Source organism: Cnephaeus nilssonii (assembly GCF_951640355.1).
Source record: "Cnephaeus nilssonii genome assembly, chromosome: 19".
Taxonomy (NCBI): domain Eukaryota; kingdom Metazoa; phylum Chordata; class Mammalia; order Chiroptera; family Vespertilionidae; genus Cnephaeus; species Cnephaeus nilssonii.
Genome location: NC_137090.1, coordinates 12174329 through 12200545, shown reverse-complemented (window position 1 = coordinate 12200545; position 26217 = coordinate 12174329). Strand labels below are relative to the sequence as shown.

Here is a 26217-nt window from a genome sequence, read left to right as displayed (position 1 = left end):
TCTCACCCAAGGATATTTTTAAAATTGATTTTTAGACAGCGTGGAAGGGAGTGGGAGAGACAGAGAAACATTGATGTGAGAGAGACACATTGATTGGTTGCCTCGCACACCTGCCCTGACCAGGGCCAGGGATGAAGCCTGCGGCCTGAGGTACGTGCCCTTGACCAGAATCGAACCCAGGACCCTTCGGTCCCTGGTCAGTGCTCTATCCATTGAGCCCACACCAGCTCGGGCTCACACGTCCTTGGCGGCTACGTTTTATGCTCGGGATTTTCCCAGTGGCACCGTGAGCACTCCGTTCCTCTGGCCTCTCCGCTCTCCTGGGGAGCAGCTCATCTTCTCTGTCCTGGCCCCCTGTTGCAGGGAGTTGCCTCGGGAGGGCTGGGCTGCGCTGGCTGGGCTGAGCCTGATTCCGCCTCGGGCCTGTGGACAGGGGACAGGTGTCTCTCGTGCTTAGCTGGCTCCCAGCCCGGGGGACAGACACGCTGTGGGGGTGCCATGCTGCAGGCTCCTGAACACACCTTCAGGGCAAGGGAGTAGCCATGAGCCGCTGAGACCAAAGGGGCTGCTGTCTCCTTCCTCGGACCTGAGCCACATGCTCTGCGCGCACTAGGGCTTTGGGACCGGGCCTCCCCCAGGGGTCCCCTAGGGAGTCACAGCAGGGCAGCCTGCCCTCCCCGCCCCATTTCTGTTTCCTCCACCCGCCTCTGGTCCACCAGGCTGTCATGATGAGGCGAGGGACTGAGATACAAACCAGAACACGTGGGCCGAAGCCCCACACCTTCCTGCCTCTGAGGTCTTCAGAAAGTCACCTGGCCCGCGTGCCTGACTCGCAGAGCTACAGTGAGCACCGCAGTTAAGGAGGCTCAGAGCTGCAAGGTGGGCCGGATGTTGGCTGGTCTCTCCATCACCCAGGTACGGTCCCGCGGGCCAGATCCCTCCCGCACGGCCCCCAAGCAAATGACACCCCCCACCCCCTCGCCCTCACGTGCACATTAGCTCAAATGAACCACACAAGAAGGCCTGTTCATACTATGAGCTTTTAATTGGCATCTTCCTCCTACATCTGAGGAAGAATCAGGGAGGCCCCACAATGAGCTTCACAACCAGTTTTGGAAGGGCACGTGCAGAACGAATGGCTGAGGAGGGACTGGGGGGCAGCGGGAGAGCTGACAGTGGGTTTCCCAGAATCCTTCATGTAGTGGTGGGTGGCTGGACCTGCCCAGGAAGTCCAGAAACAAAATCTCCAGCAAGCTGCCGCATCTCCAAACCTGCCATCCCAGGCCTCACAGAGAGCCTCCCGCTAGGCCCTGCAGCTCCCGAGGCCACCACCAGGTGGGAGCATTGAGCAGCATTCCTTCCCCTCCTCATTCCCTCACCAGCCCCCTTCCCTGCCTGCTTTTCCTCTTCCTTCATTTCTCCTTCTACCAAAACAGATCCTGGGGTTTCTACTGCTCTGTTCCAAGGAAGCCAGTGGCAGATGAAAGCACCCTGTCAAACGGGACCCTTTGACCTCTGGGAGGGCCAGCCGTGGATCAGCTGCTGGCGGGACGCCCTGGACCCGGACACTGCGTTCAGTCACTGTGAGTTCTCTGTGGTCCTAGCACCTGGCACCCAGTAAATGTTCAGAAAGTGTCTGTTGCGTCGGCCTGAACAGAACTGGATTAATAAATCAACAATCAATAACCAATCAATAAAGCCAAGGAGATGAAACACGAGAAACGTGTGTTCTGCTGGTGGCCTGAGAGACCGCAGGGCCAAGGGCACCTGCCGAGCAGCCTCCACCCAGGGAAGGTGTGTGCTTCCCAAGACCCCGAACATGAAGCGGTCTCTGCTCATACTGGTCGAGGGGGCTGTGGGGAATGTGTCCCATGAGTCCCTGGGCCCATCTTTCTCTCCTCACCCCCCGACCCCTTTTGTAAACCCACTCATTCCATGATTCCTGTGACCACCAGGCAGCCACCATCTCTAGAGCCCCGGTGGGTGGGAGGCTGGGGGGGAGGGCGGCTGCAAGACCCTTGGAGGAGGGAGATGGCCAGCACCGAGAGGGCAATGATGCCCAAGGCGATTGGTCGTCAGGAATAATTTACGAGTGTCTACTTACTGCCTTCTCCTCTGTCCCCCTAAGCTAAAAACGATAGAAACCCCTTACTGAACCCGCAGACTAGAAGTTGATCGAAGACCCTCCGGTGGCTTTGCTCTGATTGATGTCCCTCTGCTGGCCCAAGACTGTCCAATCTGACCTTGCCCAGTTTGCTAACTGAGGGGTGTCGGGGTGGGTGGGTGGGAGAGGGCCGGGGAGCGGGGAGGGGCTCAGGGTGAGACCAGGAACTCCTTGAGGACCTCGCAGGTCTTCTTGTTCAGGACCTCGCGCAGCTTCCGAACCCGCCGGCTGCTGGAGGCTGCCACGAAGCTGTCGGGCCTCAGCATGGCCATGCCGCCCTCCACCTCCCCCATGATGATGAGCGGCGTCTCGCCCACCGTCAAGTTGGGGCAGGGGCAGGTCCAGTCCACGTGGAGCAGAGTGACCTCCAGCGGCTCCCGGCCCAGGAACTTGAGGCCCATCTTCTCATCCTTCACGACCTCGTCCACGGTCACCAGGGCGCGGCCCGAGTCGGCCTCCTTGGTCAGCTCGGAGACGCGGCCCAAGATGACGAAGTCGCTGCGGCAGAAGCTGGTCACGAGCTTCCGCCTGGGCTTGCAGGCCTGGCAGCGCTGGCTGCCCGACGGGAAGGGGCAGGACTCCTCGCAGGCCTCGCGGCTCTCGAAGTTGTTGCTGTTGCCCTCGCAGCCGCCGTAGACGAAGGACTGGCACTGGCCGGCCTGGCGGTTGTAGGCCCAGCGCGGGGTGTAGGCCTTGCAGGGGCCCTGCACGGCGGGCAGGTTGCAGGCGGCCAGCGGCCCGCGCATGCAGGCCCGCACGCAGGCCTCGTAGGTCTCGAAGTGGTTGCGGTTGCGGTGGCAGTGGCCGAAGGCGAAGGTGAGGCAGTTGTTGGCCTGGGCGTCAAAGCGCCAGCGGGTCTGCTCCTCGCCGCAGTCCTCTCTGTCGGGGGGCTGCAGGCACTCGGCCGCGGGGAAGGCCGTGCCGTTGGGGCCGCTCTCGGCCGTGGCCGCCGCCTGGCCCGCCCGGACCACCGACAGCGGGAAGTCGGCGCGCAGGACGCCGGCGGCGTTGCGGGCCGTGCAGGTGTAGATGCCCGCGTCCTGGAACTGGGCGTTGTAGATGACCAGCTGGGCGATGTTGGTGACCACCACGTTGCCGTGCATGTGGTTGGGCCCCATGACCACGTTCTCCCGGTCCTCCAGCTGCTTCTCCCAGGTGACGTCCGGCCGGGGCCGGCCCACCACGTCGCAGAGGAAGCTCACCGTCTCGCCCACGGTCACCGACTGGTGCGCGGGGTGGTTGAGCAGCGCAGGGGCCGCCACGTCCCACCGGGGGGTCTCCGGGGCGGCGGTGGTGGGCCGCACGGTGGTCTTGGGCAGCGGCGGCGGGCTGGTGTTGGGCCAGGTGAAGTGGTAGCGGCAGGTGGCCACGGCCAGCGTGATGCCCCGGGCGCAGGCCTCGGCGTCCATGTAGCAGCGGTTGTAGTAGGTGAGGCCGTCGGAGGCGCAGGTGAAGCTGGGCTCCTTCTCGCAGCGGTCTTTGCACTTGCACACGGGCTGGCCGTCCCAGATGTCGCACTCGGAGCCCTGCTGCTGGCACATGGATTGGTCGCACGTGGTGGGCATGCCCACCGGGCCCTTCTTCCCCTTCACGCTCAGGTAGCGGGCTGCCACGCAGCTCTTGGTCCCGCACACGTTGGGGCAGCACTTCTCGTAGGCCTCACATTCCTGGGGAGAGCCAGAGCGAGAGGCCTGAGCGAGCGGGAGGAAGAGGACAGGTGTCCCTGCCCCACCCCACGGTTTCTGTAGCGAGATCTAATAGGTGCTCATCTTTCTTATTTTTTAATACATTTCATTGATTTTCACAGAGAGAAAGGGAGAGGGATAGAGAGTTAGAAACATCGATGAGAGAGAAACATCGATCAGCTGCTTCCTGCATGCTCCCTACTGGGGATCGAGCCCACAACCAAGGTACATGCCCCCGACCGGAATCGAACCCGGGACCCTTCAGTCTGCCGGCTGATGCTCTATCCACTGAGCAAACTGGTTAGGGCTCTTATTTTTTAAAAATGTTTTTATTGATATGTCTTAGAGAGAGAGGAAAGGAGAGGGAAAGAGACAGAAACATCAGTGGCTGCCTCCTGTACGCCCCCTACTGGGGATCAAGCCCCAAACCCAGGCATGTGCCCTTGACTGGGAATAGAATCGGGGGGCTCTTGGTTCATGGGACAACACCTTAACCAACAGAGCCACAGCAGCCGGGCAATGGGTGCGCATCCATCCTGAGCAAAACGTTCTGATGGTAATAGCCACTGTGTACAGAGCACCTGCTGCGTATCTGCCGGGCCAAGGGTGTTGGCATTTGTCAACTTAGTCAGTGCTCATCACCAGCCTAGGGGGTGGGTGTACCATCATCCCCACTTCACAGGTGGTGATCCCTGAGGCACAGCGAGATCAGGTGGCGTGCCCCGGGTCACACAGCAGGTCGTGTGGGAAGAGGCCAGCCACACCCCTCCTCCTGCAGGCGGACAGATGAGCACGCCCGGCCTCGGAGCCGCAGTGCCGCGTGCCCAGGGCACGGGCTGGGAGAGGGCGGCGGGCTCCGGGGTGGGATTCCAAAGTGAGGTTTTCATCTTCCATGTCACACGCATCATCTAGTGACCACAGAGGAGGCCTAGGCGGGAACAAACGCCTCTTTGTCCTTTTTCCCCTTTGGGGTAAGGGAGCCCTGGCCGAATGGGAGAGGTCGCACCAAACGCCGAGAAGGGAAAGGGGGACCGAGGGGTGAGGCTGACTGCACAGGCCTCGGGAGCCGCGGCTCTGATGAGAGGCCCCATTCGTCCAAGGCCGAGAGGAAGGGCGGGCGGGACAGGCCCGGGACGCCAGGTGGGCCACCACGGCCTGTGCCAGGCCCCGGCGCCCACGCCCCACGCGGGGGGACATTTCAGGGGAAATTAACAAGGGGGACAAGCCCCCTGGGGTGGCAAAGGTCAGCACGGCCGCCAGGGGACTTACACGACTAATTCCCTCTGAGTCTCTGTGGAGCCACCTTAGGCATTAATTCCTGGTTTAATTCCTAGAAATTAGCAGCAAGCTCGGGGCCGACACAAACAAAGAATTCCACGTGGTGTTTTCGACAATAACACCTCGTACCCACTGGGCGGCGGGCACCGCTCCCCAGCCTCCGCCCCGTGGCAGCTCTGTGAATTGCTCCCCACGAGGGCTGGCCTCTCGCGGTTCCCACGTGCTTTCAGCCTCGGACATTCCGCATCAGCTGAGAGGGGGGCGGCCCACCCGGCCGTGGCCGTGGCCATGGCCGTGGCTGTGGCCGTGGCTGTGGCTGGAGCCTGCCCGCCCGGCTTGTTTACAGTTTTCCCCTCTCGGCTCAGAATGGGGACTTGGTTCGCGGCCCTTGCTCGGCATGGGCTTCTAGGCCGTGCCGGGGGAGGCCTGGGGACAGGGATGGGCAGACCTCAGAGCCGGGGTCTGGGGGAGAAAGGCCCGCTGGGGGATTGAGCACGGAGAACCGGCCCCTCGGCCAGAGCGTCCTTCCATTCCCTAAGGCTGTGGTCGGCAAACCGCGGCTCGCGAGCCACATGCGGCTCTTTGGCCCCTTGAGTGTGGCTCTTCCACAAAATACCACGGCCTGGGCGAGTTGATTTTGAAGAAGTGGCGTGAGAAGACGTTTAAGTTTAAAAAATTTGACTCTCCAAAGAAATTTCAATCGTTGTCCTGTTGCTATTTGGCTCTGTTGACTAATGAGTTTGCCGACCACGGCCCTAAGGGACTCAGATCCCTGACGGGCGGGGTCCCCAGGCACCTCGGGGAGGGTGTTTGGGGCACGAGGAACCTGGAGGGGACCCTTAGAACGCTTTTCCTTCAGGGCCCAGAATAGACCCACAGGCCACGAGTCTCCAGCCCACACAGGTGGCTTCTTCCCCGGGCACACGAAGCCGGCCAGTCTCCCTGTCCCCAAGCCCCGCCGCACGGATCAGGCCAGTCCGTGCCCGCGAAACAGGCTTCCCTGCAAATGGGGCCAACCGAGGGGGTGGCCCCATCAAGATGGGACCGCTCTGGCCCCCCTACCCCTCCTGATCCCCCTTTCCCCCCGCACCGCCACTGCTCGGGCAGCATCCGCAGGAGAAGCCTGAGAATTGTCTCCCCCTCCACACACCTCCCCACAGGCGCCGGGGCCGAGGCCCCCTCTCCAGGTGGCCCTGTGCTCGCCCGTGGGTGACAGGCGTTTGGCAGAGGGAGCACCAGGGTCTCATGTTCCCTGGTGATGCCCAGCCCTGAGCCCCACGTGCTGACCAGGCCGACAGGAAGTGCCTCTGCCAGGCAGGTGCCAGGTCCCAGCAGGCCCTTGACTCCAGGGAAGTGGCAGGAGTGACCCTTGGACTCAGGAGCTGGGAGAGAATTGCCCTCGGACCAGGCCTGCCCTGCGCGCTGCGGGGTGCTCTGAGGAGAGCAGAAGGGAGGACCCAGAGATCTGGCGGACGAAACCGAGCCCACTTCCTCCCCGGAGCCTGCTCAGGGCTGTGCCCGTCCACCTCCCTGTCAGCCCGTCTGCCCTCAGCGCCGGGCTCTGAGCCCCTGGGAGGTGGTCTGGAGGCCGGATGCAGCCTCCGCTTTGTTGCCAGACAGAGGTGGGTCTCAAGCCCCGCCCTGCTCACTGCACCGTCCCGAGTGTCTGCTCTCACCTGTCCATGGGCTGCCGGCACCTGCGCCTGGCAGAGCCCTGGCTCAGAGCCGCCCTGGCAAACACGAGACCGGGAATCCCAGGGTTCTCAGTCCCTGATGAACTTGAACATCACAATCACCTCTTCTTCCGGGCCTCAGAGTTAGACAGACACACGCCCCGCTTATCACCCCGAGGCCTGCGTGACTTCAGGTTCCTGGGCCCTGCAGGGCACCCCCGAGCTGTCCCCACCCACGGCTCCCACCCTCCCTCCCCGACACACCTGTGTGGCCCACCTCACGCTTCCGGAGTCCCACTCACCTGGTCCATCTGACACTCCCGCTGGCAGGTGCTCTGGGCGTCCACCCAGAGGTTGGGGTTCATGTCGTTGGGGCAGATGCCCGCGTGGGAGTAGCGGATGGGCGGCAGCGCCAGGCCTCTCGGGGGCACCAGGAGCAGCAGCAGCAGCACCGCCACCTGCCCCCAGCGGGAGCAGAACCGGCGGCCTCCCAGGACCCACATGGTGCGGTCTGCGGCGGCAAGAGGCCTCCCTGTGACGCTGCCAGGGGCCGGACCCACCCGCGCCTTCTCCCTCTCGGGGCTGCGGACACCTGCCCTCACCCCCACCCCCAGCAGGCGTCCTCGCTGCTGGTCAGGCTGCGGCTGCCCAGGCTGCCTCCCCGCGAGTCAGTGGAGCCCGCTGAGTTGGGCGGCTTCAGAGGAAAGAAAGGTCTTTGCGAGGAACCCCCCTCTCCTGAGTGAGCGGGGAGGGGAGCCCCAGCAGGGGTCGGCCGGGATTTCTATCCTGGGCGCCACCCGCGTGGGAGCGAGCTAACCTGATGCCTGTCACGGGCAGGCTGCGGCTCCTCTGGCGGGCTGATCACAGACTTGTTGCAGAAGGGGGAAAGCTGGAAGCAGTTTAGGCGGCGTATCTGGCACGGTGGGACACCTGCTTGTTTTTGACTCCAGGAGGCCTTAACCCCTTCAAGGGCCAGAAATGGTATGTGCTTGGGGAGCTGGCTCCGGGACACGCACGCTCACTGTGCAGGAGCCGTGTGCTCCCCTCTCTCCCCCCCCCAACCCCCCGCCGGCCCCCTCCTCCCCGGGGCCACCTCTGAAGAACACACAATCGCTTGTTACGAGGAGGGACCTGCCGCCGGGGTTAGCATCGCCCGGCCCGATAGCACATTTGAGAGCAAATGACGTGGAAAAACAACAAGTTCACGGCCATTCGAGGGTGGGCCTGAGCCGCGGCCGGCCCTGCGGTGTAAGCAGACTCCCGCCCCAGCACCGGGTCCTTTTGGGGGCGTGGACGGGGTGCACCGACAGTTCCCTATCTTTCTATCCCAGGCAGCTTGGTCTCAAGTTCCAACTTTGGTGAATTTTCCCCAAATCATTCCAGACACACATACCAGATACGCTCCGGCTCCCCGGCTGCCGGGATGTATCACATTCCTCGCTCCTCCGCTGACACACTTCTGGCTCCAAGAAAACCTACGGGTGTCTTGGGGCGCTGAGCAGCCGAGCAGCCCTTGCTACGGCTCGATGGCTGCGTTCAGGAGCTCTTTTGGAGGGGGGGCGCCAGGCACTTTTCCGTTGTCTCAATTCCCCCCGACTTTACAAAGAAGAAGGAGAGAGCGAGGGACTTGCCCACGGTCACCCACAGGGAGCAGTGACAGCAGTGCTATTTGCTGATGTGAGGTTCGCGGGGCAGGGAACAAAGACGGGGAGTCCCGGCCAGTCAAAACGGCGAGGGTCCCGGTCCTGAGGGTAGGGCCGGAGAAGTCGCGCTGGGCGGGAGCCGAGGCACTTTTTTATACAGGTGTTCAGTGAGGGCGGAGGACCGTGAGCTGAGGGCGGTGGAATTTCCACCGCGGGCAGGGGTTCCAGGAATGGAGCCAATATCTGCGCCGACATTTGCCTGCAGCCCTGGTCCGTCACGGGTTCCAGGGAGGGACCCGCATTTGTGTGCCATCTGTCTGGTGCCCTAGTCTGTTACCTGCGTCACCATCGGTGGCGGGCATCGGCTTCTGGAATTCCTCTGACCTAACAGCTGATATTTACTGGGCTCCTCACAGGTGCCGGCTGTCCGTACGCGTCATCTCGTTTAATCCTCAGAAACTGTACCTTTATTTTAGAGTTGGGGAAGGAAGGCACAGAGAGACCAAGCAACCGGCCAGTGTCACACAGCAACGGGACTCCGTTAACATGCGAAAGGGAACGCCAGCGTGCGGGGCCTCTGGAAACCGCTCCACCCCCGCGCCCCCCCCCCCCCCCAGCTGTCAGAACTGCTGTCCAGGTACATCCCAGACTCCGGTGTTCACAGGCTGGGCGGGAAGTGGGTGGAACCCCAGGGGCTGTGTTTGCGGTGGAGGGGCGGGGACCAGGGCCAGGAGCTGCTGGGGGCGGGGGTGGGTTCCCTCCCGTTTGGCAGGAAATGGCTCCCATCTACAATGCCCTGTGAAGGGGACAGGCTGAGTGTTTTCGACTTGGTCCCCCGATCCCCACGGGGTAAGAGGTGGGGAGACAGGTCCCTGGGAGGGGCACCTTGTCCAGGTCAAGCCCTATAGGATTTGGGGAGCGGCATCTGAGCTGCCGTGTCTCAGGATGGCGGGCGGGGTGGGCACAGCACGTGTCAGAGCCAGAAGGGACCCGGGAGGTCCCTGGCAGTGCTCTCATTTTACAGATGGGCAAACTGAGTCCTGAACCCAGGCCCCCCCTTTCCCGGGCCCACTCCCCCCCGCAGGGCTGCAGCTCACCGCCCACCTTGACCGTGAAAAGGCAGCGCGGCCCCTTTTTCTACCCCGCGGGCCCTCTCCCTGCCGCTCCCTCGGCGTGGCGTGTCGCCTCCTCCTACCCGAGCCAACGCCTTCCGGTTGTGTGGGTCATTCTGCAAGCTCTGTCTTTCCTGCTTCTGTCAAAGAGTTAATGAAGGGTGTCAGAGCCTAATCCTCTAAATTACTGGAATAAACTTCCCTCCGAGGCCAGGCCCAGTAATGAAGCCAGGCAGCGGCGCCGGCTGCTTGGAATTCCCTGTAATTTCATAAGCCCGGGTTCCAGCTGCTCCGAGGGAGGCCGCCGCACGCGCGGGGCGAACGCGGTGTGAGCAGCCTCCTTGGATGTCGCAGAGGGAAATGGACGGTGACACGTTTCCAAGCAGGACTTAGGAAAACCGTCACCGCCCCCTCAGGTGAGGACAAGTATCCAGGGGGAGGAGGCTGAGTTCTGGGGAGTCGCTTGAGAGCATTAGAGGGGGCGGGGGTACGGGGAGGAGGAGGGACACAGAGCAGAGGGGGGATGGGGAGGGGCAGTCAGCCCGCCCGCCCGCGCTGCTCCAGGTCCACGCAGAAAGCCCTGGCCCAGCTCCTTCCAGCCACGGCCTCCCTGTCCCAGGGCCCCATCCCGGCCATGCTGCTCGGAGAACTCTCAAAACAGCATCGGGGAAGAAGGAGCCCTAGGGCTCTCCAGCCTCACTCTCAGGCCTTCCAAGTCTCCCACCAAAACACCGCTCAGAATAATAAATAACATCTGATCAGGGCGCGGAGCCCACACTGCGTTTTCACCGACGTAGGCACCGCTGACCCTCGCGCCAGCCCCAGGAGGGAGCCCGGGGGAGGCCGCCGGGAGCTCTGGTGAACAGAAGAAACCGAGTCACAGAGAGGCGAGGCTGGCCTGCCGGCATCCCGGGCTCAGGGCCTCCTCTCCCAGACCCCGGGTCCTGTGCTCCAGCCCCTCCAGAACGGCCCCCGCTGGCCACCCGTCAGCCCCGCCTGTTTATAAGCTGTTCCGGGAGCGCTTTGAAGTCTCTGCTCCTGGCCGCCCCCTCCACGGCACGCACCGGGCTCTGCCTGACTCTGTCTGTCTCTCTGTCTGTCTCGCTGGTGGCTGGCGTGGACCCCCCACAACCTCTGGGACCAAGCGAGGGCTCAGCCGCCCACTCCCACTGTCCACCAGGCGATCCCTCCCCCGAGAGCTGGTCTCTGGGGAGTGGAACCTGGTTGGGTGGGCCTGACCTTGGGGGTGACCCTGGCCTTTCCTCCTCCCCAAGGGCATTGGGCACAGCTGGGTCAGGAAGAGGCTGGGCTCAGACTTCCGCTCAGAAGAGCCCCAGCCCACACCACTGCCGAGGGGCAGGGAGCCCGCAGACCCTTCCCGCCCTCTGGGGTGGTTTCGAGGCCTCCGCTAGGTGCCACTGACCGGACATCACCCCGGACAGTGAACTCTGGGTGACCCCTGACCTCAGGTCCCCACTTAGCATAACAACGCCTGAGCCACTATAGGGCCTTGACAGGACAACAGAGCTGGCACCACTTTACAAATTGGCCAGCCCTCTCCCCTCCAGAGACCTCAGCCACACAGGGGGTGGGACGCCCGGAGACCCACAGAGGCGCCCCGCCAGCATGGGCAGCCACTCAGCACCAACCACCCTCTTACCTCTCCAAGCACTGCCTCCCTCTTTCCTACTTGATTTTTTAAAGAATATATATGTTTGTTTGTGTTTATTTATTTATTTAGAGAGGAAGAGAGAGGGAGTGAGAGGAAGAAACATCGATGAGAGAGAAACACTAACATCGATGAGCTGCCTCCTGCACACCCACCACTGGGGATCGAGCCTACAACCCAGGCGTGTGCCCTGACCTGGAATCAAACCAGTGACCTCTCAGTGCACAGGAAGATGCCCAACCGACTGAGCCACACCAGCCAGGGCACCTACTTGATGTCTTTGAAAGCACCTACTGTGTGCTGTTCTGGGTGCACAGAGATAGATGCAGTCTTGTTCTCAGAGAGGGCACGGTTTTGGCCAGAAAACAAGCATGGAAGAGCATGAAGAAGGGTAAACGCTGTCTTGGGTCTTACAGATGCTGGGCGCAGGGAGGAAGGAGACAGGCCGAGGGTTGCTGTTGCCCAGCCGTGACCTGGGTGGGTCTCGAAGCCTGAGCAGGAGTCTACAACGAGACAGAGCAGAGGAGGCAGCTTCCTACACTTCTCCTTGGAAAGTAAGTCCTGGCCCACGGCACAGCCTACTCCGCCAAGACCCCCCTCCTCAGGGCCCAGGCCTCCAGGAAGGGGGAGTGAGAGGGAGTGAGAGGGCTTAGGAGACGAGGTGGGGGTGGGAGCTGCAGGTCTTGCTTCCGCATGGGGCAGCCTCAGCAAAGTCAAACCAGCAGCCCATTCTGGTCCACCCTGCGTGGGCCCCCAGACTGGAGCCAAGTGGGTGGGAGAGGCCACCGCCCGGGGAGGCTCCCTACCCTGATGCTGTCGTTCAAACGTATTTGGGGAGGAGGAAGGATTTCAGAAGCAGGGATTGGGGTTCAGGGGAGACGTCCTTAGTGAGGGTGCTCAGACGGCTTCTTAGAAGGCCTGGGGTGCCTCAGCTGAAGGCAGTGATTAGTCAGATCCAAGCCAGGGAATTCAATAAAGCCGGCTGCTCCTTACCCAGCTGGGGACTCCCTGCCCGAGCAGAGCGGCCGTGGCCTGGCTTACATTACAGGGCTGTGTGAACTCTCCCCTCCAAGTGAGGCGGCACCGGGCCTCGGAATAATTATGGGGCCTCAGCAGATGGTGGAGGCGGCCGGACGGGGGAGGCCTTCAGCTGCGGGACACGTGACCACCGGCATCTGTGCAGAGCAGGACACGGGAGGGTCCACGCTGGGCCCCGGGGGAGGCCGTGCTGAATCGAGATCTGAGAGTTATGGGGTTGGCCGTGGTGGGGCACGACCCAGCGCCTTGGCCTCCTTTAGACTCTGGCCTGAGCCGGGGGGGTGGGGGGGGGGACTGCTGGGGGAGGGGCAGCCGCTGGAAGCTGGAGTTCAGGGTCTGAATGGGTCTGTGTGTTATGAAGCAAGAACAGGAGACACAACTGGTCCAACACATTTCAGACCCCTCCAAGCCCTCTAACGCCTCCCTGGGAAGGTGGGCATCGAGGTATCGGTGGGTTTCAACCCCGTGCCAGCCCCTCACCCACGTGGGAAGCTCCGTGGTGCTTGGGCCGAGCACCGTGCCAGGAGTCAGGACTCCTGGGTTCTCACTGTGGTCTGCCACCAAGCCACCCTGTGGCCACCTCTACGCCCCCACCCGAGGCCCCTTCCTGCTCCCTCCTCTGTGGCCCCAGGTCCCGGTGCCTCCAGCTTTGCCTCGATGGAATCTGCTCTAACAGCCCCAAGCAGCTCTCAGCCAAGACAAACACAGGAGAGAAGAAGCTAGAAGGCTGTGGGGATGCGGGCCGTGTCCGCGCCACAGCTCTGCTCTGCTGGGCGGGAGCAAGGGCCCTGAGTCCACTGTTCCCAGGCCGGGGTTCAGCGGGAATGCTCCAAGTCGGGGGATGGCCTCCCCATTCTAGAAGCCTCCCTCCTACTCAGCTCTCTCTGCCCTCCCTCTGCCTTACTGTTCTCCTCTTCCTTTGCGGGAGGGAGATGAGAAGGACTCAGGCTCTCGGGTCTCCCTGCTTCCTGGCACTCTGCTGAGCAAAGGGGCACGAATTCTCTAAAAACAAACGCATCCCTAATGCGCCTTTCAACCGTACAAAGTGTACAACGATGCGGGATGTGGGGGTGGGGATGGGGGTGAGAAACAGGCCTCTCTCTGACGGACAGTTAGGTCAGGGCTCCCCGCCCCGGATCACCTCGAACTCCTGCCTCAGTTTACTTCTCCAGTAACTTCTCCACGATCTTTTGTTCCTCTCTCAAACTCCAAAGCCACCATCTTTAATAGCTGCACACACTTTTTTGTTGTTGTTGTTGTTGTTGTCACTGGAGGATTTTTTTTCCATTGATATTTATTAAAATAAAATATATATATATATATATATATATATATATATATATATATATGGTTTTTTTTTTCCCCAGAGGAAGGGAGAGGGAGAGAGAGATGGAAACATCAATGATGAGAGAGAATCATTGATCGGCTGCCTCCTGCACGCCCCCTGCTGGGGATCGGGCCCGCAACCCTGGCATGTGCCCTTGACCAGAATCGAACCCGGACCCTTCAGTCCGCAGGCTGATGCTCTATCCACTGAGCCAAACCGGCCAGGGCTCCCACTGATATTTAGAGAGAATGGGGGAGAAGGAGGGAAAGAGGAGGGAGAGAGGAAGAGAAAGAAACATCCATGTGAGAGAGACACATGGATTGGTTGCCTCCCGCATGTGCCCAGACCAGGGCCGGTGAGGGCAACAGAGACCAGGGGACAGTAGACCGTGCCTGGGTTCTGGAGGTGACAGCAGGCTGGCTGAGACATGGCTGGAAGCTCTGGCTGCCCTCTGCTTTCTTTCAGTTAATGAAAGTGATATGCAAAGGGGAGGAAGGCCCAAGGAGGGGATGAGAAGGGACAGGTGGCTGCCCCAGAAAGTGAAAAAGAGAAATTTCCCACGTAGGCCAGCACTTGCTTAGGAGAATCAAACCTGACGGTTGGGTTTCATCACAACCTCCTCCAATCAGCTGAGACAGGACCTCGAGTTTTGAGTGACTCAGAGGCCAGACCCTCGCCAGACTTCAGGGAAGACTTTCCTGCCCAGGGAATAGCGGGACTTGTCAACTCTGTACAGACCTGTGGGCTCATTCCACCGAATCCAGCAGGCCAGAGGTCAGTGCTTAATTAGCACAACCACCATGACCTGCCCCTTTGAGTTCCTCCTAAACGATTCAGTTAATTGATTCCCTGGAGTGTGTGCTCTGTGTTGTTTTACTCTTGAGCAGAAACTGAAGGTCAAGATGGTCTCTAAGTAAAGACACTCAGCAGGGCTTTGGTGGGCTGAGTAGTTGAGAACTGAACCCCACAGCTGGAAGTCTTGCTCTACCCCATAGGCCAAGAGGGCTGGTGGCATCTGACAAACTTTTCGGAGGCAGGTGCTGAAGGAGGGTCGGAGCTGAGCTGAGCCCACCTTTAATTTATGATTCTTGAAGAAGAAAACTCCTCTATGGCAGGGACTCTCAAGTGTTTCGACAACTCAGAGTAAGAAATACTTTTTTTTTTTTTCTCATTGTGATTCAGTACACATATGCATATGCATAACTGAAACAAACGTTTTACCAAGTAATAGTTACCCTTTCTGCACGGGATGCCCTCTTTAGTATTCCAAACATTGAAGATCACTTAGAGAAGTTGGGAAGAACAAAAGGCCAGGGATGTGGGGACTTCTGTTGTCTTCATCAAAAGACTCAAGGTGGCAGGATACAAGATTAATATACAAAAGTCCATTGCTTTCCTTTATTCCATCAGTGAACCATTGGAATTTGAAATTAAACAGACAGCCACTTGGAGAGAAACACGTGGGGTAGCAGTACGGCACCAGGCCTGTGAGTGCCTCTCCTTGGGCCTTCTAGCCTAGCCACAAGCTGAATGTGGCGGAGTGAGTATCCCAGACAACGCCACACCGGGCAGAAGAAAGCGTGGCTGAGCCCTGCCCAAACACCCGAGCCACAGAGTCATGAGCAAATAAAATGTCTGATGCCACTAACTCTGGGGATAATGTGTTCCATAGCAATTTATAAATGGAAGAGGCATGTAGGGACACTATGGAGGCCAGTTTCAGCTGCTCAACCCAATGATCATCAGAAGCCAGAGACAAGGGTGCTGCCTGAGTTGCCTTTAGAGTATGAGGTGGAACACGGGGGACTGTTACAGTCTGTGCCTGCAGCAAATGTCATTAGAGGGGCCTGGAGTATGGGCCTGGAGGAAAATGTTAGGTCAGAGGAATTCCAGAAGCCGATGCACGCCACCGATGGTGACGCAGGTAACAGACTAGGGCACCAGACAGATGGCAACACAAATGCGGGTCCCTCCCTGGAACCCGTGACGGACCAGGGCTCCAGGCAAATGGCGGCGCAGATATTGGCTCCATTCCTGGAACCCCTGCCGGCGGCGGAAATTCCACTGGCCCTCAGCTCATGGTCCTCTGTCCTCACTGAACACCTGTATAAAAAAAGTGACTAGGCTCACGCCCAGCACGACTTCCCTGGTCCTGATGTCCCTACCCTCAGGACCTGTGAACCTCGCCCGGGAGTGCAAGATTAAACTTCCTTTTGACTGGCCTGGACTCTCTGTCTTTGTTCCCTGCCCCGCGAACCTCACATTTGGTGCCAAAGCCCGGGAGGGTGCGAGCACTCCATCTGACTGTTCACAGTCCGGGGTGCCTGCCCTCTCCTCTCTCTCTAGGATCCTCCGGCTTCTCCCCTGGCTCGGCAGCGTCAGTGGTAAGTCCCGGCCCGTGCCTATCCCTGATGGTTGTCCGGCGTCTCTGTCCGTAAACCGCGGCCCGTGTCAGAGATTGACTTCCAGGCATAGCCCTCCAGACCCCTCCAGGAGGGGTTCCGAACCTTGGGAGGTAGCGGAGACGTCCCTGCCGCCCCTCGGTTCTCCGGCCTTTTGGTCTCCGTCCGGACCCCGGGAGGTAGTGGAGACGTCCCTGCCGTCCCTCAGGTCCCCGTGTGTAGCCTTGTCTGGACGACTGGGATGCTGGTCCTTTAGCCTCGGCTACTGACCTCAGGTATGGAGCACGGGTAATCAAAATTCTGAAAACCTGATCCGAGCACACCTCTAGGGTGCCTGCTCACCAATCTGGCTAAGCTAGGCCTGTCCCAGGGTCTGCGTCCCAAACACCTCATTTACTTCTGTAACGTGGCATGGCCTCAGTTTGAATTGGACAACAGGTCAAAATGGCCCAATAACGGGACTCTCGATTTTAACATCCTTACTGACCTCAGTAATTTCTGCCGGCAAACCGGGAAGTTGCCTGAGGTCCCATATGTCCAGGCCTTTTTCTATCTGCGCTCCTGTCCTGCCCTCTGCTCCTTCTGTTCCACAGCCCAGGTTCTCCTTGCTCACGAGAAACCTCCTCTACCTACCGACACCCCTCCACTTTCCGCCTTATATGAACCCCCCAAAAATCTTTCCTCCCCTCCGACTCGTCCGCCTTCCTACCCAGGCCCTCTCCCCACAGCTTCTTCTGCCCCGCCATCTGCTCCCTCCCTTCCCCCATCCTCCCTTCCCCCATCCTCCCCCACCCAACTTTCTCTTTTAGAATTTCCCCAGCTAGCCACCCACTTATCTCGCAGTTGGCCCCAGATATTTGGAAAAAGTTAAAAAAGGCTGAGGATGGCCCTCAGACCCCGGTCAGAGATCTAGTGAACATGGCCTTTAAGGTTTTTAATGCCCATGAAGAGCAGGCAGAGTCGGATCAGGAAGCCCACCTTCGACAGAAGGTAAACCTGCAAACCCAAGCCCTGGTTGCGGCCCTGTGGCCGACGGCAGCCGCGCATGGTCCCAAGGGGGCCGTGCGTGGTGGGGGTGCAACGAGAGGACTAACGCCACCTGGAGGATGCTTCAAGTGCAGAAATGAAGGCCACTGGGCAAGGCAGTGCTCCCGGCCCCAGGCTCCAACCAAGCCCTGCCCAGCGTGCGGTCAAAGCGGCCACTGGAAAAGTGACTGCCCCTGGAAAAGTGACGGGCCCTCTGCATCTCAGCGTGGAGGGGCCGCCCTTCCAGGTCATGACCCACCGCTGGCCATGCTGGGACTGGCCGAAGACTGAAGATGCCCGGACTCGACGACCCCCATCACCCTCGCCGAGCCCAGGGTAACGCTCAAGGTAGCGGGTAAGCCGGTCTCCTTCTCTGTCCTGCCCTCCTTTTCAGGGCCCCCTTTCCCTTCCACGATCTCTGTCATGGTTATTGACAGCAAATCCACCTGCCCACTGGCCACCGGGCCCCTTCCCTGTCTCCTTGACGATAGCCCTATAACCCACTCATTCCTAGTCATGCCTTCGTGCCCCATGCCCCTTTTAGGACGGGATATCCTCACCAAACTAGGGACCACTCTGCAGCTCACTCGGAGCCCTTCAGCCTCCTTCGGGCCCATGCTTCAAATGCAGCAAGGAAAGACACTGAGCCTTTAGATCCCAAGGCCAGCATTCTCACCCCTTTAACCTTTTGCACTTGGATGTCGAGTGTGACTCGACACGGTTAGCATCGGTAGCAGCTCGATGAAAAAAGCAAGCGAGTGCAAAGGGTTAATGCTCTGAAAACTGCTCTGACCTCAGCACCTTCTTACCCCTTTCCCCCACTCCACCCTTCCCAAAGAACAACTTTCTTGACTGCACAGGTTTAATTAACAGTCCTGCTATTATCAGAAACTGAGATCTTTATCTCTAGGAAAAATGCGGCAGTTTAAAATTCAAGCAGCTAGAGGCTTGGGAACAGGCTGCGGGGCCTGCTCCCTCCTCCCTCTGCCTTTTCTAAATATTTTAAAATAGCATACAATACTGAAACACTGATTGCTAGACATGTTTAGAAATACTTAATGGAAGGTCTGAGGCATGGTTATGCATTTTGAAGGACATAGAAGAAAGGTTTGAAGGCTAATTGGAAAGTGTGAACTTTGTGAAGGTTGTGTATGTGATGAGAAGGAAAAGAGAAATGTTGAAAGAAAGAAAGAAGTTCTAAATTAACTATTTACAAGAATTGTACAAGGGCCATTTTACTCTGAGCAAGAAAGTGAGGCTTCAGTCTCCAAGCCTGTAGGACAAGGTTGCTGGATACTTCTTAAGCTAAACCAGAATATTCACAGTGTCTAACTTCTTATCCAACCATCCAGGTCCCTGGCTTCCACTACTCCTTTCCTTCCCTACCTGCAAGGAAACCGCTGAGGTGGCGGCTGAGACCCTTATAACACACATAATCCCAAGGTTCGGTCTCCCCACCTCCATACAATCAGACAACGGCCCAGCGTTTATATCAAGGATCATTCAGCAGGTTAGCACCTCTCTTGGCATCTCCTGGAAACTGCACAGACCCTACCGCCCACAATCATCGGGTAAGGTCGAGTGGGTCAACAGCCTCCTTAAAGACCATCTAACTAAACTCTCTCTAGAAATTCGCAGCTCCTGGCCGGACCTCCTGCCCATGGCCCCGATCAGAATCCGGGCTACACCAAGGAGCCCCACCTTCTTAAGCCCCTTTGAACTCCTATATGGGAGACCCTTCTTGCTCAACCATCGTCTCCCTACTGACCCTCCTCTCCTGGCTCTTATCTTCCATACCTGTCTCTACTCAGGCAGCTGCTCCGGGAACACGCTGACAGGTTTCTGCCCAGGCCAGAACCAGCCAACCAAGGCTCCCGAGGACCAGCCCTCCAGCCGGGGGACTCAGTCCTCCTTAAGAATCTACATCCCAAGGCCTTGGAGCCCAGGTGGACGGGACCGCACACAGTAATCCTCACAACCCCACCGCGGCCAAACTACTTGGCGATCTGTCATGGCACCACCTCTCCAGACTCAAGAGGACCCCGGAGCAGCATGACTTCTATAAATGTAAGGTGTTGGGCCCCACTAAGGTCTGCCTTAGCCGCCCTCCCCCTCCTCCTTCTACTCCCGGCCCTGGGCAACCTACACCCACCCGCTTATGTGTGGAGGTTCAAGGTCCGTGAAACCTACGACCAGGACAGCACACAAGACACCCTGCAGGAGGGATCTCAGGACTGCCCTCTGGTCGGCTGCCAGGCAGAGATCCTGATTGCTGTCAACCTCCGGTCAGTGTCCAATGGGGGCCGACCATATGCCTGTTTTGCTTACGACCAGCAGGACCCAGACAGGTGTAATCAAGACGTCAACACCTATGGGGGTTGCCGCTGGTCAGGCTGTGTCACCCATGATGCCTACAATGGGGTCAGATCTGGTCCCTTTTTCTGGAAGAATGGGACCTTCAACATCAGGGTCCGGGACCCCTGGGACCAACGATGGGTTGCGTGCGTTATGGGAAAACTATATGGGAGTGGTTGGAGCTCGACCCCTTCAGGGACCATCTACATCTCCCGGGAATATGTCTGGGCCCAGCAGGCCCAAATCCAGGTCTCCAACAGCATCCTACAGGCCGAACAGTCCCTTAAAGGGAAGCTGCCTGATTCCTCCCCCCACCCCCCCACCCGGGTAGAAGTCCTATCTTCTTGGCTCCAACTAATTCAACACACTCTACTATTCCTTAATGAGACCCGCACCCTGCCCAATGTCTCGCACTGCTTTCTATGCGCCTCTCTCCAAAGACCTTTGCTGGCTGCCGTCCCACTCATAACTCCTCCAGGAACCCAGGGGCAAGGTGAATGTCAGCTTCCCTTGGCCGGCATTCCCCTCTGGGAACCCGAAACTCCACAGCCCACCTTGCCCCCTCGGATATGCTACCAGACCAGTAATCTGGTAACTGGGGGACGAGTCACTTGGAACTGTACCCAAAACCACACTGCAGCCGGTCCCACCAAGGCCAGCCCGGGTACCTTCTTTTGGTGCAATGGCACCTTAAGCAACTGCATAAACTCCTCTGACCCCAGGCCTTGCTTCGTGGTCACAGTAGTTCCCCAACTAACCTTGTATGGAGACTCGGAGCTCGCCTGGTTGCTCCCTTCATCCCAACCCCGGGCCACCAGGCTGCCTTCCTCCCTGTCATGTTGGGGGTAAGTATCGCTGCCTCGATAGGCCTCGCTGCGGGGGGCCCTCGGGAACAGCATAATCTCTGCTCAGGATTTCAATGACAGACTCCAGATAGCCCTGGAGTCTACTACCGCCTCCTTAGCCTCCCTGCAGCGGCAAGTAACATCGGTAGCCCAAGTAGCCCTACAGAACCGACGGGCCCTAGACCTTCTTACTGCGGAAAAAGGGGGAACCTGCATGTTCCTTCAGGAAGAATGCTGCTACTACATCAACGAGTCCGGAGTGGTGGAACAGAACGTGCAGACCCTGACCAAGCTGAGTGAAGAGCTACGTGCAAGACACTCCCGAGACAACTCTCTTTTCGGCTGGTTCCAAAGCCCCTTAGCTACCTGGATCCTACCCCTGATAGGGCCCCTAATTCTCCTCTGTGTCTTTTTTCTCTTAGCCCCCTGCCTCCTCAAATTCATCCACTCCTGGATCGAGGAGATGTCACGGGTGACTGTAAACCAGCTCCTGCTCCATCCCTACACTCGGCTGCCCTCGGATCTGCCTCTGCCTGACCCTGGCCTTTAAAAAAACCCCTCCCTCTTCGCCCCTGGTCAGCAGGAAGTAGCCAGGATGATTTCGGCGCCCCCTATCATCAAAAGGCCGGGATGTTAGGTCAGAGGAATTCCAGAAGCCGATGCACGCAACCGATGGTGACGCAGGTAACAGACTAGGGCACCAGAGAGATGGCACACAAATGCGGGTCCCTTCCTGGAACCCGTGACGGACCAGGGCTCCAGGCAAATGGCGGCGCAGATATTGGCTCCATTCCTGGAACCCCTGCCCGCAGTGAAAATTCCACCCGCCCTCAGCTCACGGTCCTCCGCCCTCACTGAACACCTGTATAAAAAAAGTGACTCGGCTCCGCCCAGCGTGACTTCTCCAGCCCTACCCTCAGGACCGGGGACCCTCGCCCAGGAGTGCAAGATTAAACTTCCTTTTGACTGGCCTGGACTCTGTCTTTGTTCCCTGCCCCGCGAACCTCACAGAAAGAACCATCAACAGACCCAGCATCCCAGATCTGAGGTGATTGATGATTCATGAATTTATGCAGCAAGCATTTTTGAGGAGCTATTGTGTGTCCTGTGCTATACGCAGACCTGGGGAGCTGGTGGAAAATAAGACAGCTGTGGCCTCCATCTTCATGGATTTGAACGTTTGGTGTAGGTTACAGATGCTGGACAAACACACACATGAATATAGATGACGGGCTATGGAGGGGGCCTGAAGGGAACAGACAGGGTGCTTGGCCCCAGGGAACAGCGCCAGGCCGCTCTCCTCCCCCTGGTCCGTTCCCCCACCTGCGGAGGGCAGGAGGGCAGTTGGAGTAGACTGAGCACCTGGCCGGCCCAGGTTCTGGGGAAGAGTGTCGAGGGTTAGAGCCCGGTCTCCAATGCAGAGCAGGGGTCAGGGAAGGACTTCCAGGGGAAGGGGTGTCGACAGCGAGCCCTGAAGGGTGAGTCACAGGCAGCCAGGCACTGCCCTGGGCAGCCCGTGGAAAACATGAGAACCAGTCACGGTGTCAGCATTTGGGCCTCTCCTATGAGCACCAAGTAGGCAAGCAGTGGAAAGCTAAAGCCCGCTTCATGGCGAGATGGCTGGGGACAGAGGATAGGGCCAGAAAAGGGGCCAGGCCCATTGTCAGGAGCCGCCAGGAGGACTTCCTGCTAGTGAAGGGCTAGGGGGTAAGGTTCCTCTTTAAGGCTGAGCTCAGAGGGTGGGGCAGAGGGCAGGGGAGGGGCTTCCCCAAGAAGACTGGAGAGGCCTGTCCCAGCAGCGGGGCCGTGGGCGTGAGCTGGGAGATGAAGAGGGAGCAGGAGACGCCTCTTCGAGGGAGTCAGCCCCTCCATACGTCCAGGTTTCAACCCATAGGCAGTGACTGGGTGAGTCTGCTCACTTGCTCAAGTGTGGCCTCAGGTATGCAAGGGGGCATTACCGTGTTGGGGTGAGGGTTCAGTGCTAACCGCTCCTCCCCTTGGGGTTTCCCAGAGAGAGAGAGCACACACAGAAGAGAGGGGCCAACAAGGCCTGGCATAGGATAACTGGAATTGGTTTTAGGGTCTGAGCCCCTCCCTCTCTACAGAAACTTCTAGAAAGATAGACCCTGACTGAGAGGGAGCTCAGGCCGGCGTCTCCAGGCAGGCTTTACCTCCCAGCTTCCGGGGCCCACACCATGGGGGTCAGTGATGGCCGACGGGCCCAGCACCCAGCCACGGGTAGAGAGGATGGCCAGGCCCCCAGCAGCTCACCCATCACTGGGACCGTGGCTCCAGGTCTGGCTGCCGTGCGGAGAAGGAAGGAAAGGCAGAGAGAGGGCCTGGCTGCTTTTCAAGGAAGAGAGGAAGGGAAGAGAGAGCGTGTGTCCAGGAGAGCAACCCCCCTCCCCCATGAGTGAGTTATGGGTGAATGGATGTTCTTGCCACCCACCCAGTAGAATGAGCCTCTCTCGCCCCATCCTCTCCATCCTCCTGTTCCAGCTGAGGAGGGCTCCTTCTGGTTTATGTCAATGCTGCCACCCACGTGTCGGTTCCCTACGCTCTTCTCCCCTTCCACCTTCTTAGCAACTTGATCCCATCAATTACGCCTCCTCGTCTCTCCCAAACACTCCCCTGCTCCTCTCCACTGGATCGCCTCTATTAGTGTTTGGACACACTCCAGTCCCTCCCATCCCAAACACACAACGAAATCCCCCTCCCAGGACAACCCTGCCTCCTCGCCTTCCCGGTCAGCCTGCCTTCTCTGTGTCCACTTTCTCGCCTCCCAAGTTCAACTCACAGCGGACTCTAGTGCACGCTCTGACCCAGCTTCCCGCGCCTCACTTTGCTAACCAACCTGCTGCTAAAGCCGCCAGCGCCTGGCGGGCCCTAAATTACGCATCAGTCCTGGATTCCCCACCTCTCTGCCGCACGTGACATGCTGACCAAGGCTCTCAGGAAATGCCCCTTTCCTGGCCTCCACCCCCCTCCCTGGTAGCTCCTCCCCCTCTCCTTTCCCCGGGGTGTGCCAAGGCTGCATCTGGGACCCCCTCCTCCCCTGGCACCACGCTGCCCCTCCCCCGCCCAGCCCGGGGCGTTCCGCGCTGGCTGCACATTAGAATCAGCTGGGGAGCTTTAAAAACCTACCAGCACCTGGGCGCTCCCCTCATTAAATCCGAGTCACTAGAGTGGGGCCAGATGTGGCAGCTTTAAAAGCTCCCGAGTGAGTCTGAGGGTGCAGCCAGGGTTTCAGGCTGCCGCCCTCGGCGACCTCGTTCCCAGCCTCCTGGGCACCAGCGGCTGCCAGAGTCGCATCTGCAGGCTCAGAGGCCCAGACACACCTCTGCTGCCCCCAGGGCGGCTCCGCAGACGGCGTCTCATCCCGGAAGCTGACTCAGCGGTTCTTCTCGGCTTTCGCAGGAGCCGGTCCAGGATCTAACACGCTTCCTCTAACAGTTCTTCCTTTTGCCTATGTCTATGTGCCTCTGCATGTCCACAGCGGACTAACTAAGGAAGACATTTTCTTTCCGGCCTAAGAAAGACCTTCATCACATTTCCAGAAACGCGTTTGTTATTTTCATCTCTTGAAGCATGCATGGGGGGGGGAAATCTAGAATGCTAAAATGCCTGTGACCAAATGACAATGCTTTGAATGCTTTGGTTTAGTTCTCTGCTTTTCTCTCTCTCTCTCTAAAAAAAAAAAAAAAAGTCCCTGCTTCCCGCCTCCCTGACCAGGGAAACTGTCCCGCTCGCCCTGCGGGTCTCATTCACCACCTGGAATCTGACGTCTCCCCAGCCAGACTTCGAGGCCTTCGAAGGCAGGAACCGGGTCTTAGTCGCCACGGTACCCCTCATGCCTAGCACGGTGCTTAGCACAGGGCCAGGTTTTGTTGAATGAATGAATGAATGAATGAGCAAATGAACGAATGACATTGTATAGGTGTAGCTCTGATTGGTTCTCCTGAATGGAGTCTCCGAGAGGAGACAGGGGCTCTCAGCCTGCAGCTGTGACTGGAAGGCAGCCCTCCACGGACCGTCTGCAGAACGCACACGCCCCTTCTCTGGGCACGGCCTTGGGGAGGGTCTGGCAGAGGATCCTGAGCCTGGTGCACGTGAGAATCACACGAGGGTCTCCCCGTCAGCACTGCATCTGGTTCGCGATCATGTTTGTGAATTCATGGCCAAGCCGAGCCGGCCCCGAGGGGTCCTGAGAACAGCCAGTGCCTGTCGAGGGTCCCCCTGCTGGGACCTGCCCAGAGCGAAAGGGGCTTTGCACCCTCTCCCCACCCCGCTCCACAGGAGCTTCCCCAGGGCAGAGCCCAGCTGCCCGGGGACTGTTGGTCCAGAAGCCCAGACCACAAACCCTGGCTCCCTCCTGACTTTTTCCACTTGAAAGGGCCACCTCCCTCCCTGCCATCCTGAGCTGGAACTCGGAGCCCCTGCCCCCACTGCGTGCTTGCTGAGGAGGTGCTCTAACCATGGCATCGCCAGCACGGTTCCCTCACTGCGTCCCGGGAGGGAGGGTCTGCTGGTCCTGAGTCACGGGCTGTGAGTGCCCACAGGCCAGGTCTGCTGGGCTGGGGGCTGTGTGTGTGGCTGGTGGGGGCGGGTGAGGGGGGTGCGTGGGGGGTGGGGAGGTAGGCTGGGGGAAGAATGGCAAAGTGCAGTGGTGTTCAGGGTGGGGGTGTGTTAGGGAAGGTAAATTAGCTCACGGCGTGTATGGGGAGGACTGAGTCCTCCAAACAGACATGTTGAAGTCCTGACTCCCAGCACCTCAGAACGTGGCCCTATTTGGAAATAGGGCTGTTGCAGCGGTAATTAGCTAAAATGAGGTCATACTGGAGTAGGGTGGCCCCTTAATCCAATACGAGTGGTGAAAGACGCCTGGCTGGCATGGCTCAGTGGTTGGGCATCGACCTATGAACCAGGAGGTCAGGGTTCGATTTCCAGTCAGGGCAATGCCTGGGTTGTGAGCTCAATCCCCAGTAGGGGGCGTGCAGGAGGCAGCTGCTGGATGATTCTCTCTCATTGATGTTTCTCTCTCTCTCCCTTCCTTTCCTTTCCTCTCTCTGAAATGAATATTAAAAAAAGCAAAGAGGCACAAACACAGGAGGAAGAGGCGCTGAGCAAACCGAAGCAGAGAGGGAGTTGTGTGGCCACAGGAACACGGAGGGTGGCTGGGAGCCTCCAGAGGCGGGAGAGGGAAGCAAGGATCCCCTACAGCAGGCGTCCTCAAACTACGGCCCGCAGGCCACATGCGGGTGTTTATGCCGTTTTGTTTTTTTACTTCAAAATAAGATATGTGCAGTGTGCATAGGAATTTGTTCATAGTTTTTTTAAAACTATAGTCCGGCCCCCCAATGGTCTGAGGGACAGTGAACTGGCCCCCTGTTTAAAAAGTTTGAGGACCCCTGCCCTACAGGGTGCAGAGGGAGCTCGGCCTGCCGGCTCCTTGCTCTCAGACTCCCGCCGCCAGGCCTGTGAGCCGATCATGTCTGTTCCATGCCACCCAGCTGTTCTCCGTTACATCAGCCCAGAAACGAATGCACCGGGCAGAGCGAGGCCTCCGACTCGGGTCCTGACTCAGCGTCTCTGATTCCCTACAATGGTTTGGGACCTCTGTCTTGTCTGGTTCGTGTCCCCGATGGTCCTTCATATGAGGCCGACAGGAGCAAAGACCGAGTCATGCAACTGCTGGGCCGAGGAGCGCCCCCTCCCGCGCCCCGCCCCCCCCCCCAGCCCAGGCCCCGACCACCCCCCACCCCCCGCCACTCAGGGAGAGGAGGAGAGGAGGAAGCGGCAGTGGCCATGCCAGATGCAGCACCTTCTGGCATCTGGGTCCGCCACCCCCGGCCCGGTGCCGGCTCCAATCCAGCCACTCACACCGGTGACCTGCTGTCCTCCAGCACCGCCCCCACGTGGGCTTCAGACTGGGGCCCAAGCGCAACAGTCTCTCTGCCCCTCGCTGCCCGGCTCCAAGCCGTTACCCATGGCGCCAGAGGC

The 26217-nt window shown here is 59.2% G+C and overlaps 2 protein-coding genes across 21 annotated transcripts; one reads left to right on the top strand and one right to left on the bottom strand.

The window, feature by feature from the left end:
- Window positions 1-1026: 1026 nt before the first annotated feature.
- Window positions 1027-8550, bottom strand: WFIKKN2 (WAP, follistatin/kazal, immunoglobulin, kunitz and netrin domain containing 2). Its single transcript, XM_079799178.1, has 4 exons — window positions 8194-8550; window positions 7618-7763; window positions 7103-7311; window positions 1027-3831 (listed from the first exon to the last, which is right to left on the bottom strand). Exons 3-4 carry the CDS (start codon window positions 7301-7303, stop codon window positions 2314-2316), a joined length of 1719 nt encoding a protein of 572 aa, XP_079655304.1. The 5' UTR covers window positions 7304-7311; window positions 7618-7763; window positions 8194-8550; the 3' UTR covers window positions 1027-2313.
- A 211-nt stretch (window positions 8551-8761) lies between these two features.
- LOC307115786 (ERV-BabFcenv provirus ancestral Env polyprotein-like) lies at window positions 8762-21186 on the top strand. Of its 20 annotated transcripts, none has more exons than XM_079799191.1 (8): window positions 8762-9080; window positions 9528-9971; window positions 11641-11778; window positions 14585-14732; window positions 15936-15973; window positions 16200-17372; window positions 18829-20217; window positions 20348-21186. In XM_079799191.1, exons 6-8 carry the CDS (start codon window positions 17311-17313, stop codon window positions 20355-20357), a joined length of 1461 nt encoding a protein of 486 aa, XP_079655317.1. In that variant the 5' UTR covers window positions 8762-9080; window positions 9528-9971; window positions 11641-11778; window positions 14585-14732; window positions 15936-15973; window positions 16200-17310; the 3' UTR covers window positions 20358-21186. The 20 variants fall into 20 exon arrangements, 16 of the variants coding, with proteins under 16 accessions (XP_079655317.1, XP_079655318.1, XP_079655307.1 ...); XM_079799192.1 differs by having other exon boundaries at window positions 15000-15973; XM_079799181.1 differs by having other exon boundaries at window positions 15000-17372; window positions 18829-19084; window positions 19355-20217.
- The last annotated feature ends 5031 nt before the right edge of the window (window positions 21187-26217 follow it).

Coding starts and splice junctions, on each gene's coding strand:
- LOC307115786 (XM_079799190.1), top strand. CDS start 17,311: ATGCCCGGACTCGACGACCCCCATCACCCTCGCCGAGCCCAGGGTAAC. Junction 17,373..18,828: donor GGTAACGCTCAAGGTAGCGG/GTAAGCCGGTCT, acceptor GTCTCTACTCAG/GCAGCTGCTCCGGGAACACG.
- WFIKKN2 (XM_079799178.1), bottom strand. CDS start 7,303: ATGTGGGTCCTGGGAGGCCGCCGGTTCTGCTCCCGCTGGGGGCAGGTG. Junction 3,832..7,102: donor GGGAGTGTCAGATGGACCAG/GTGAGTGGGACT, acceptor GGCTCTCCCCAG/GAATGTGAGGCCTACGAGAA.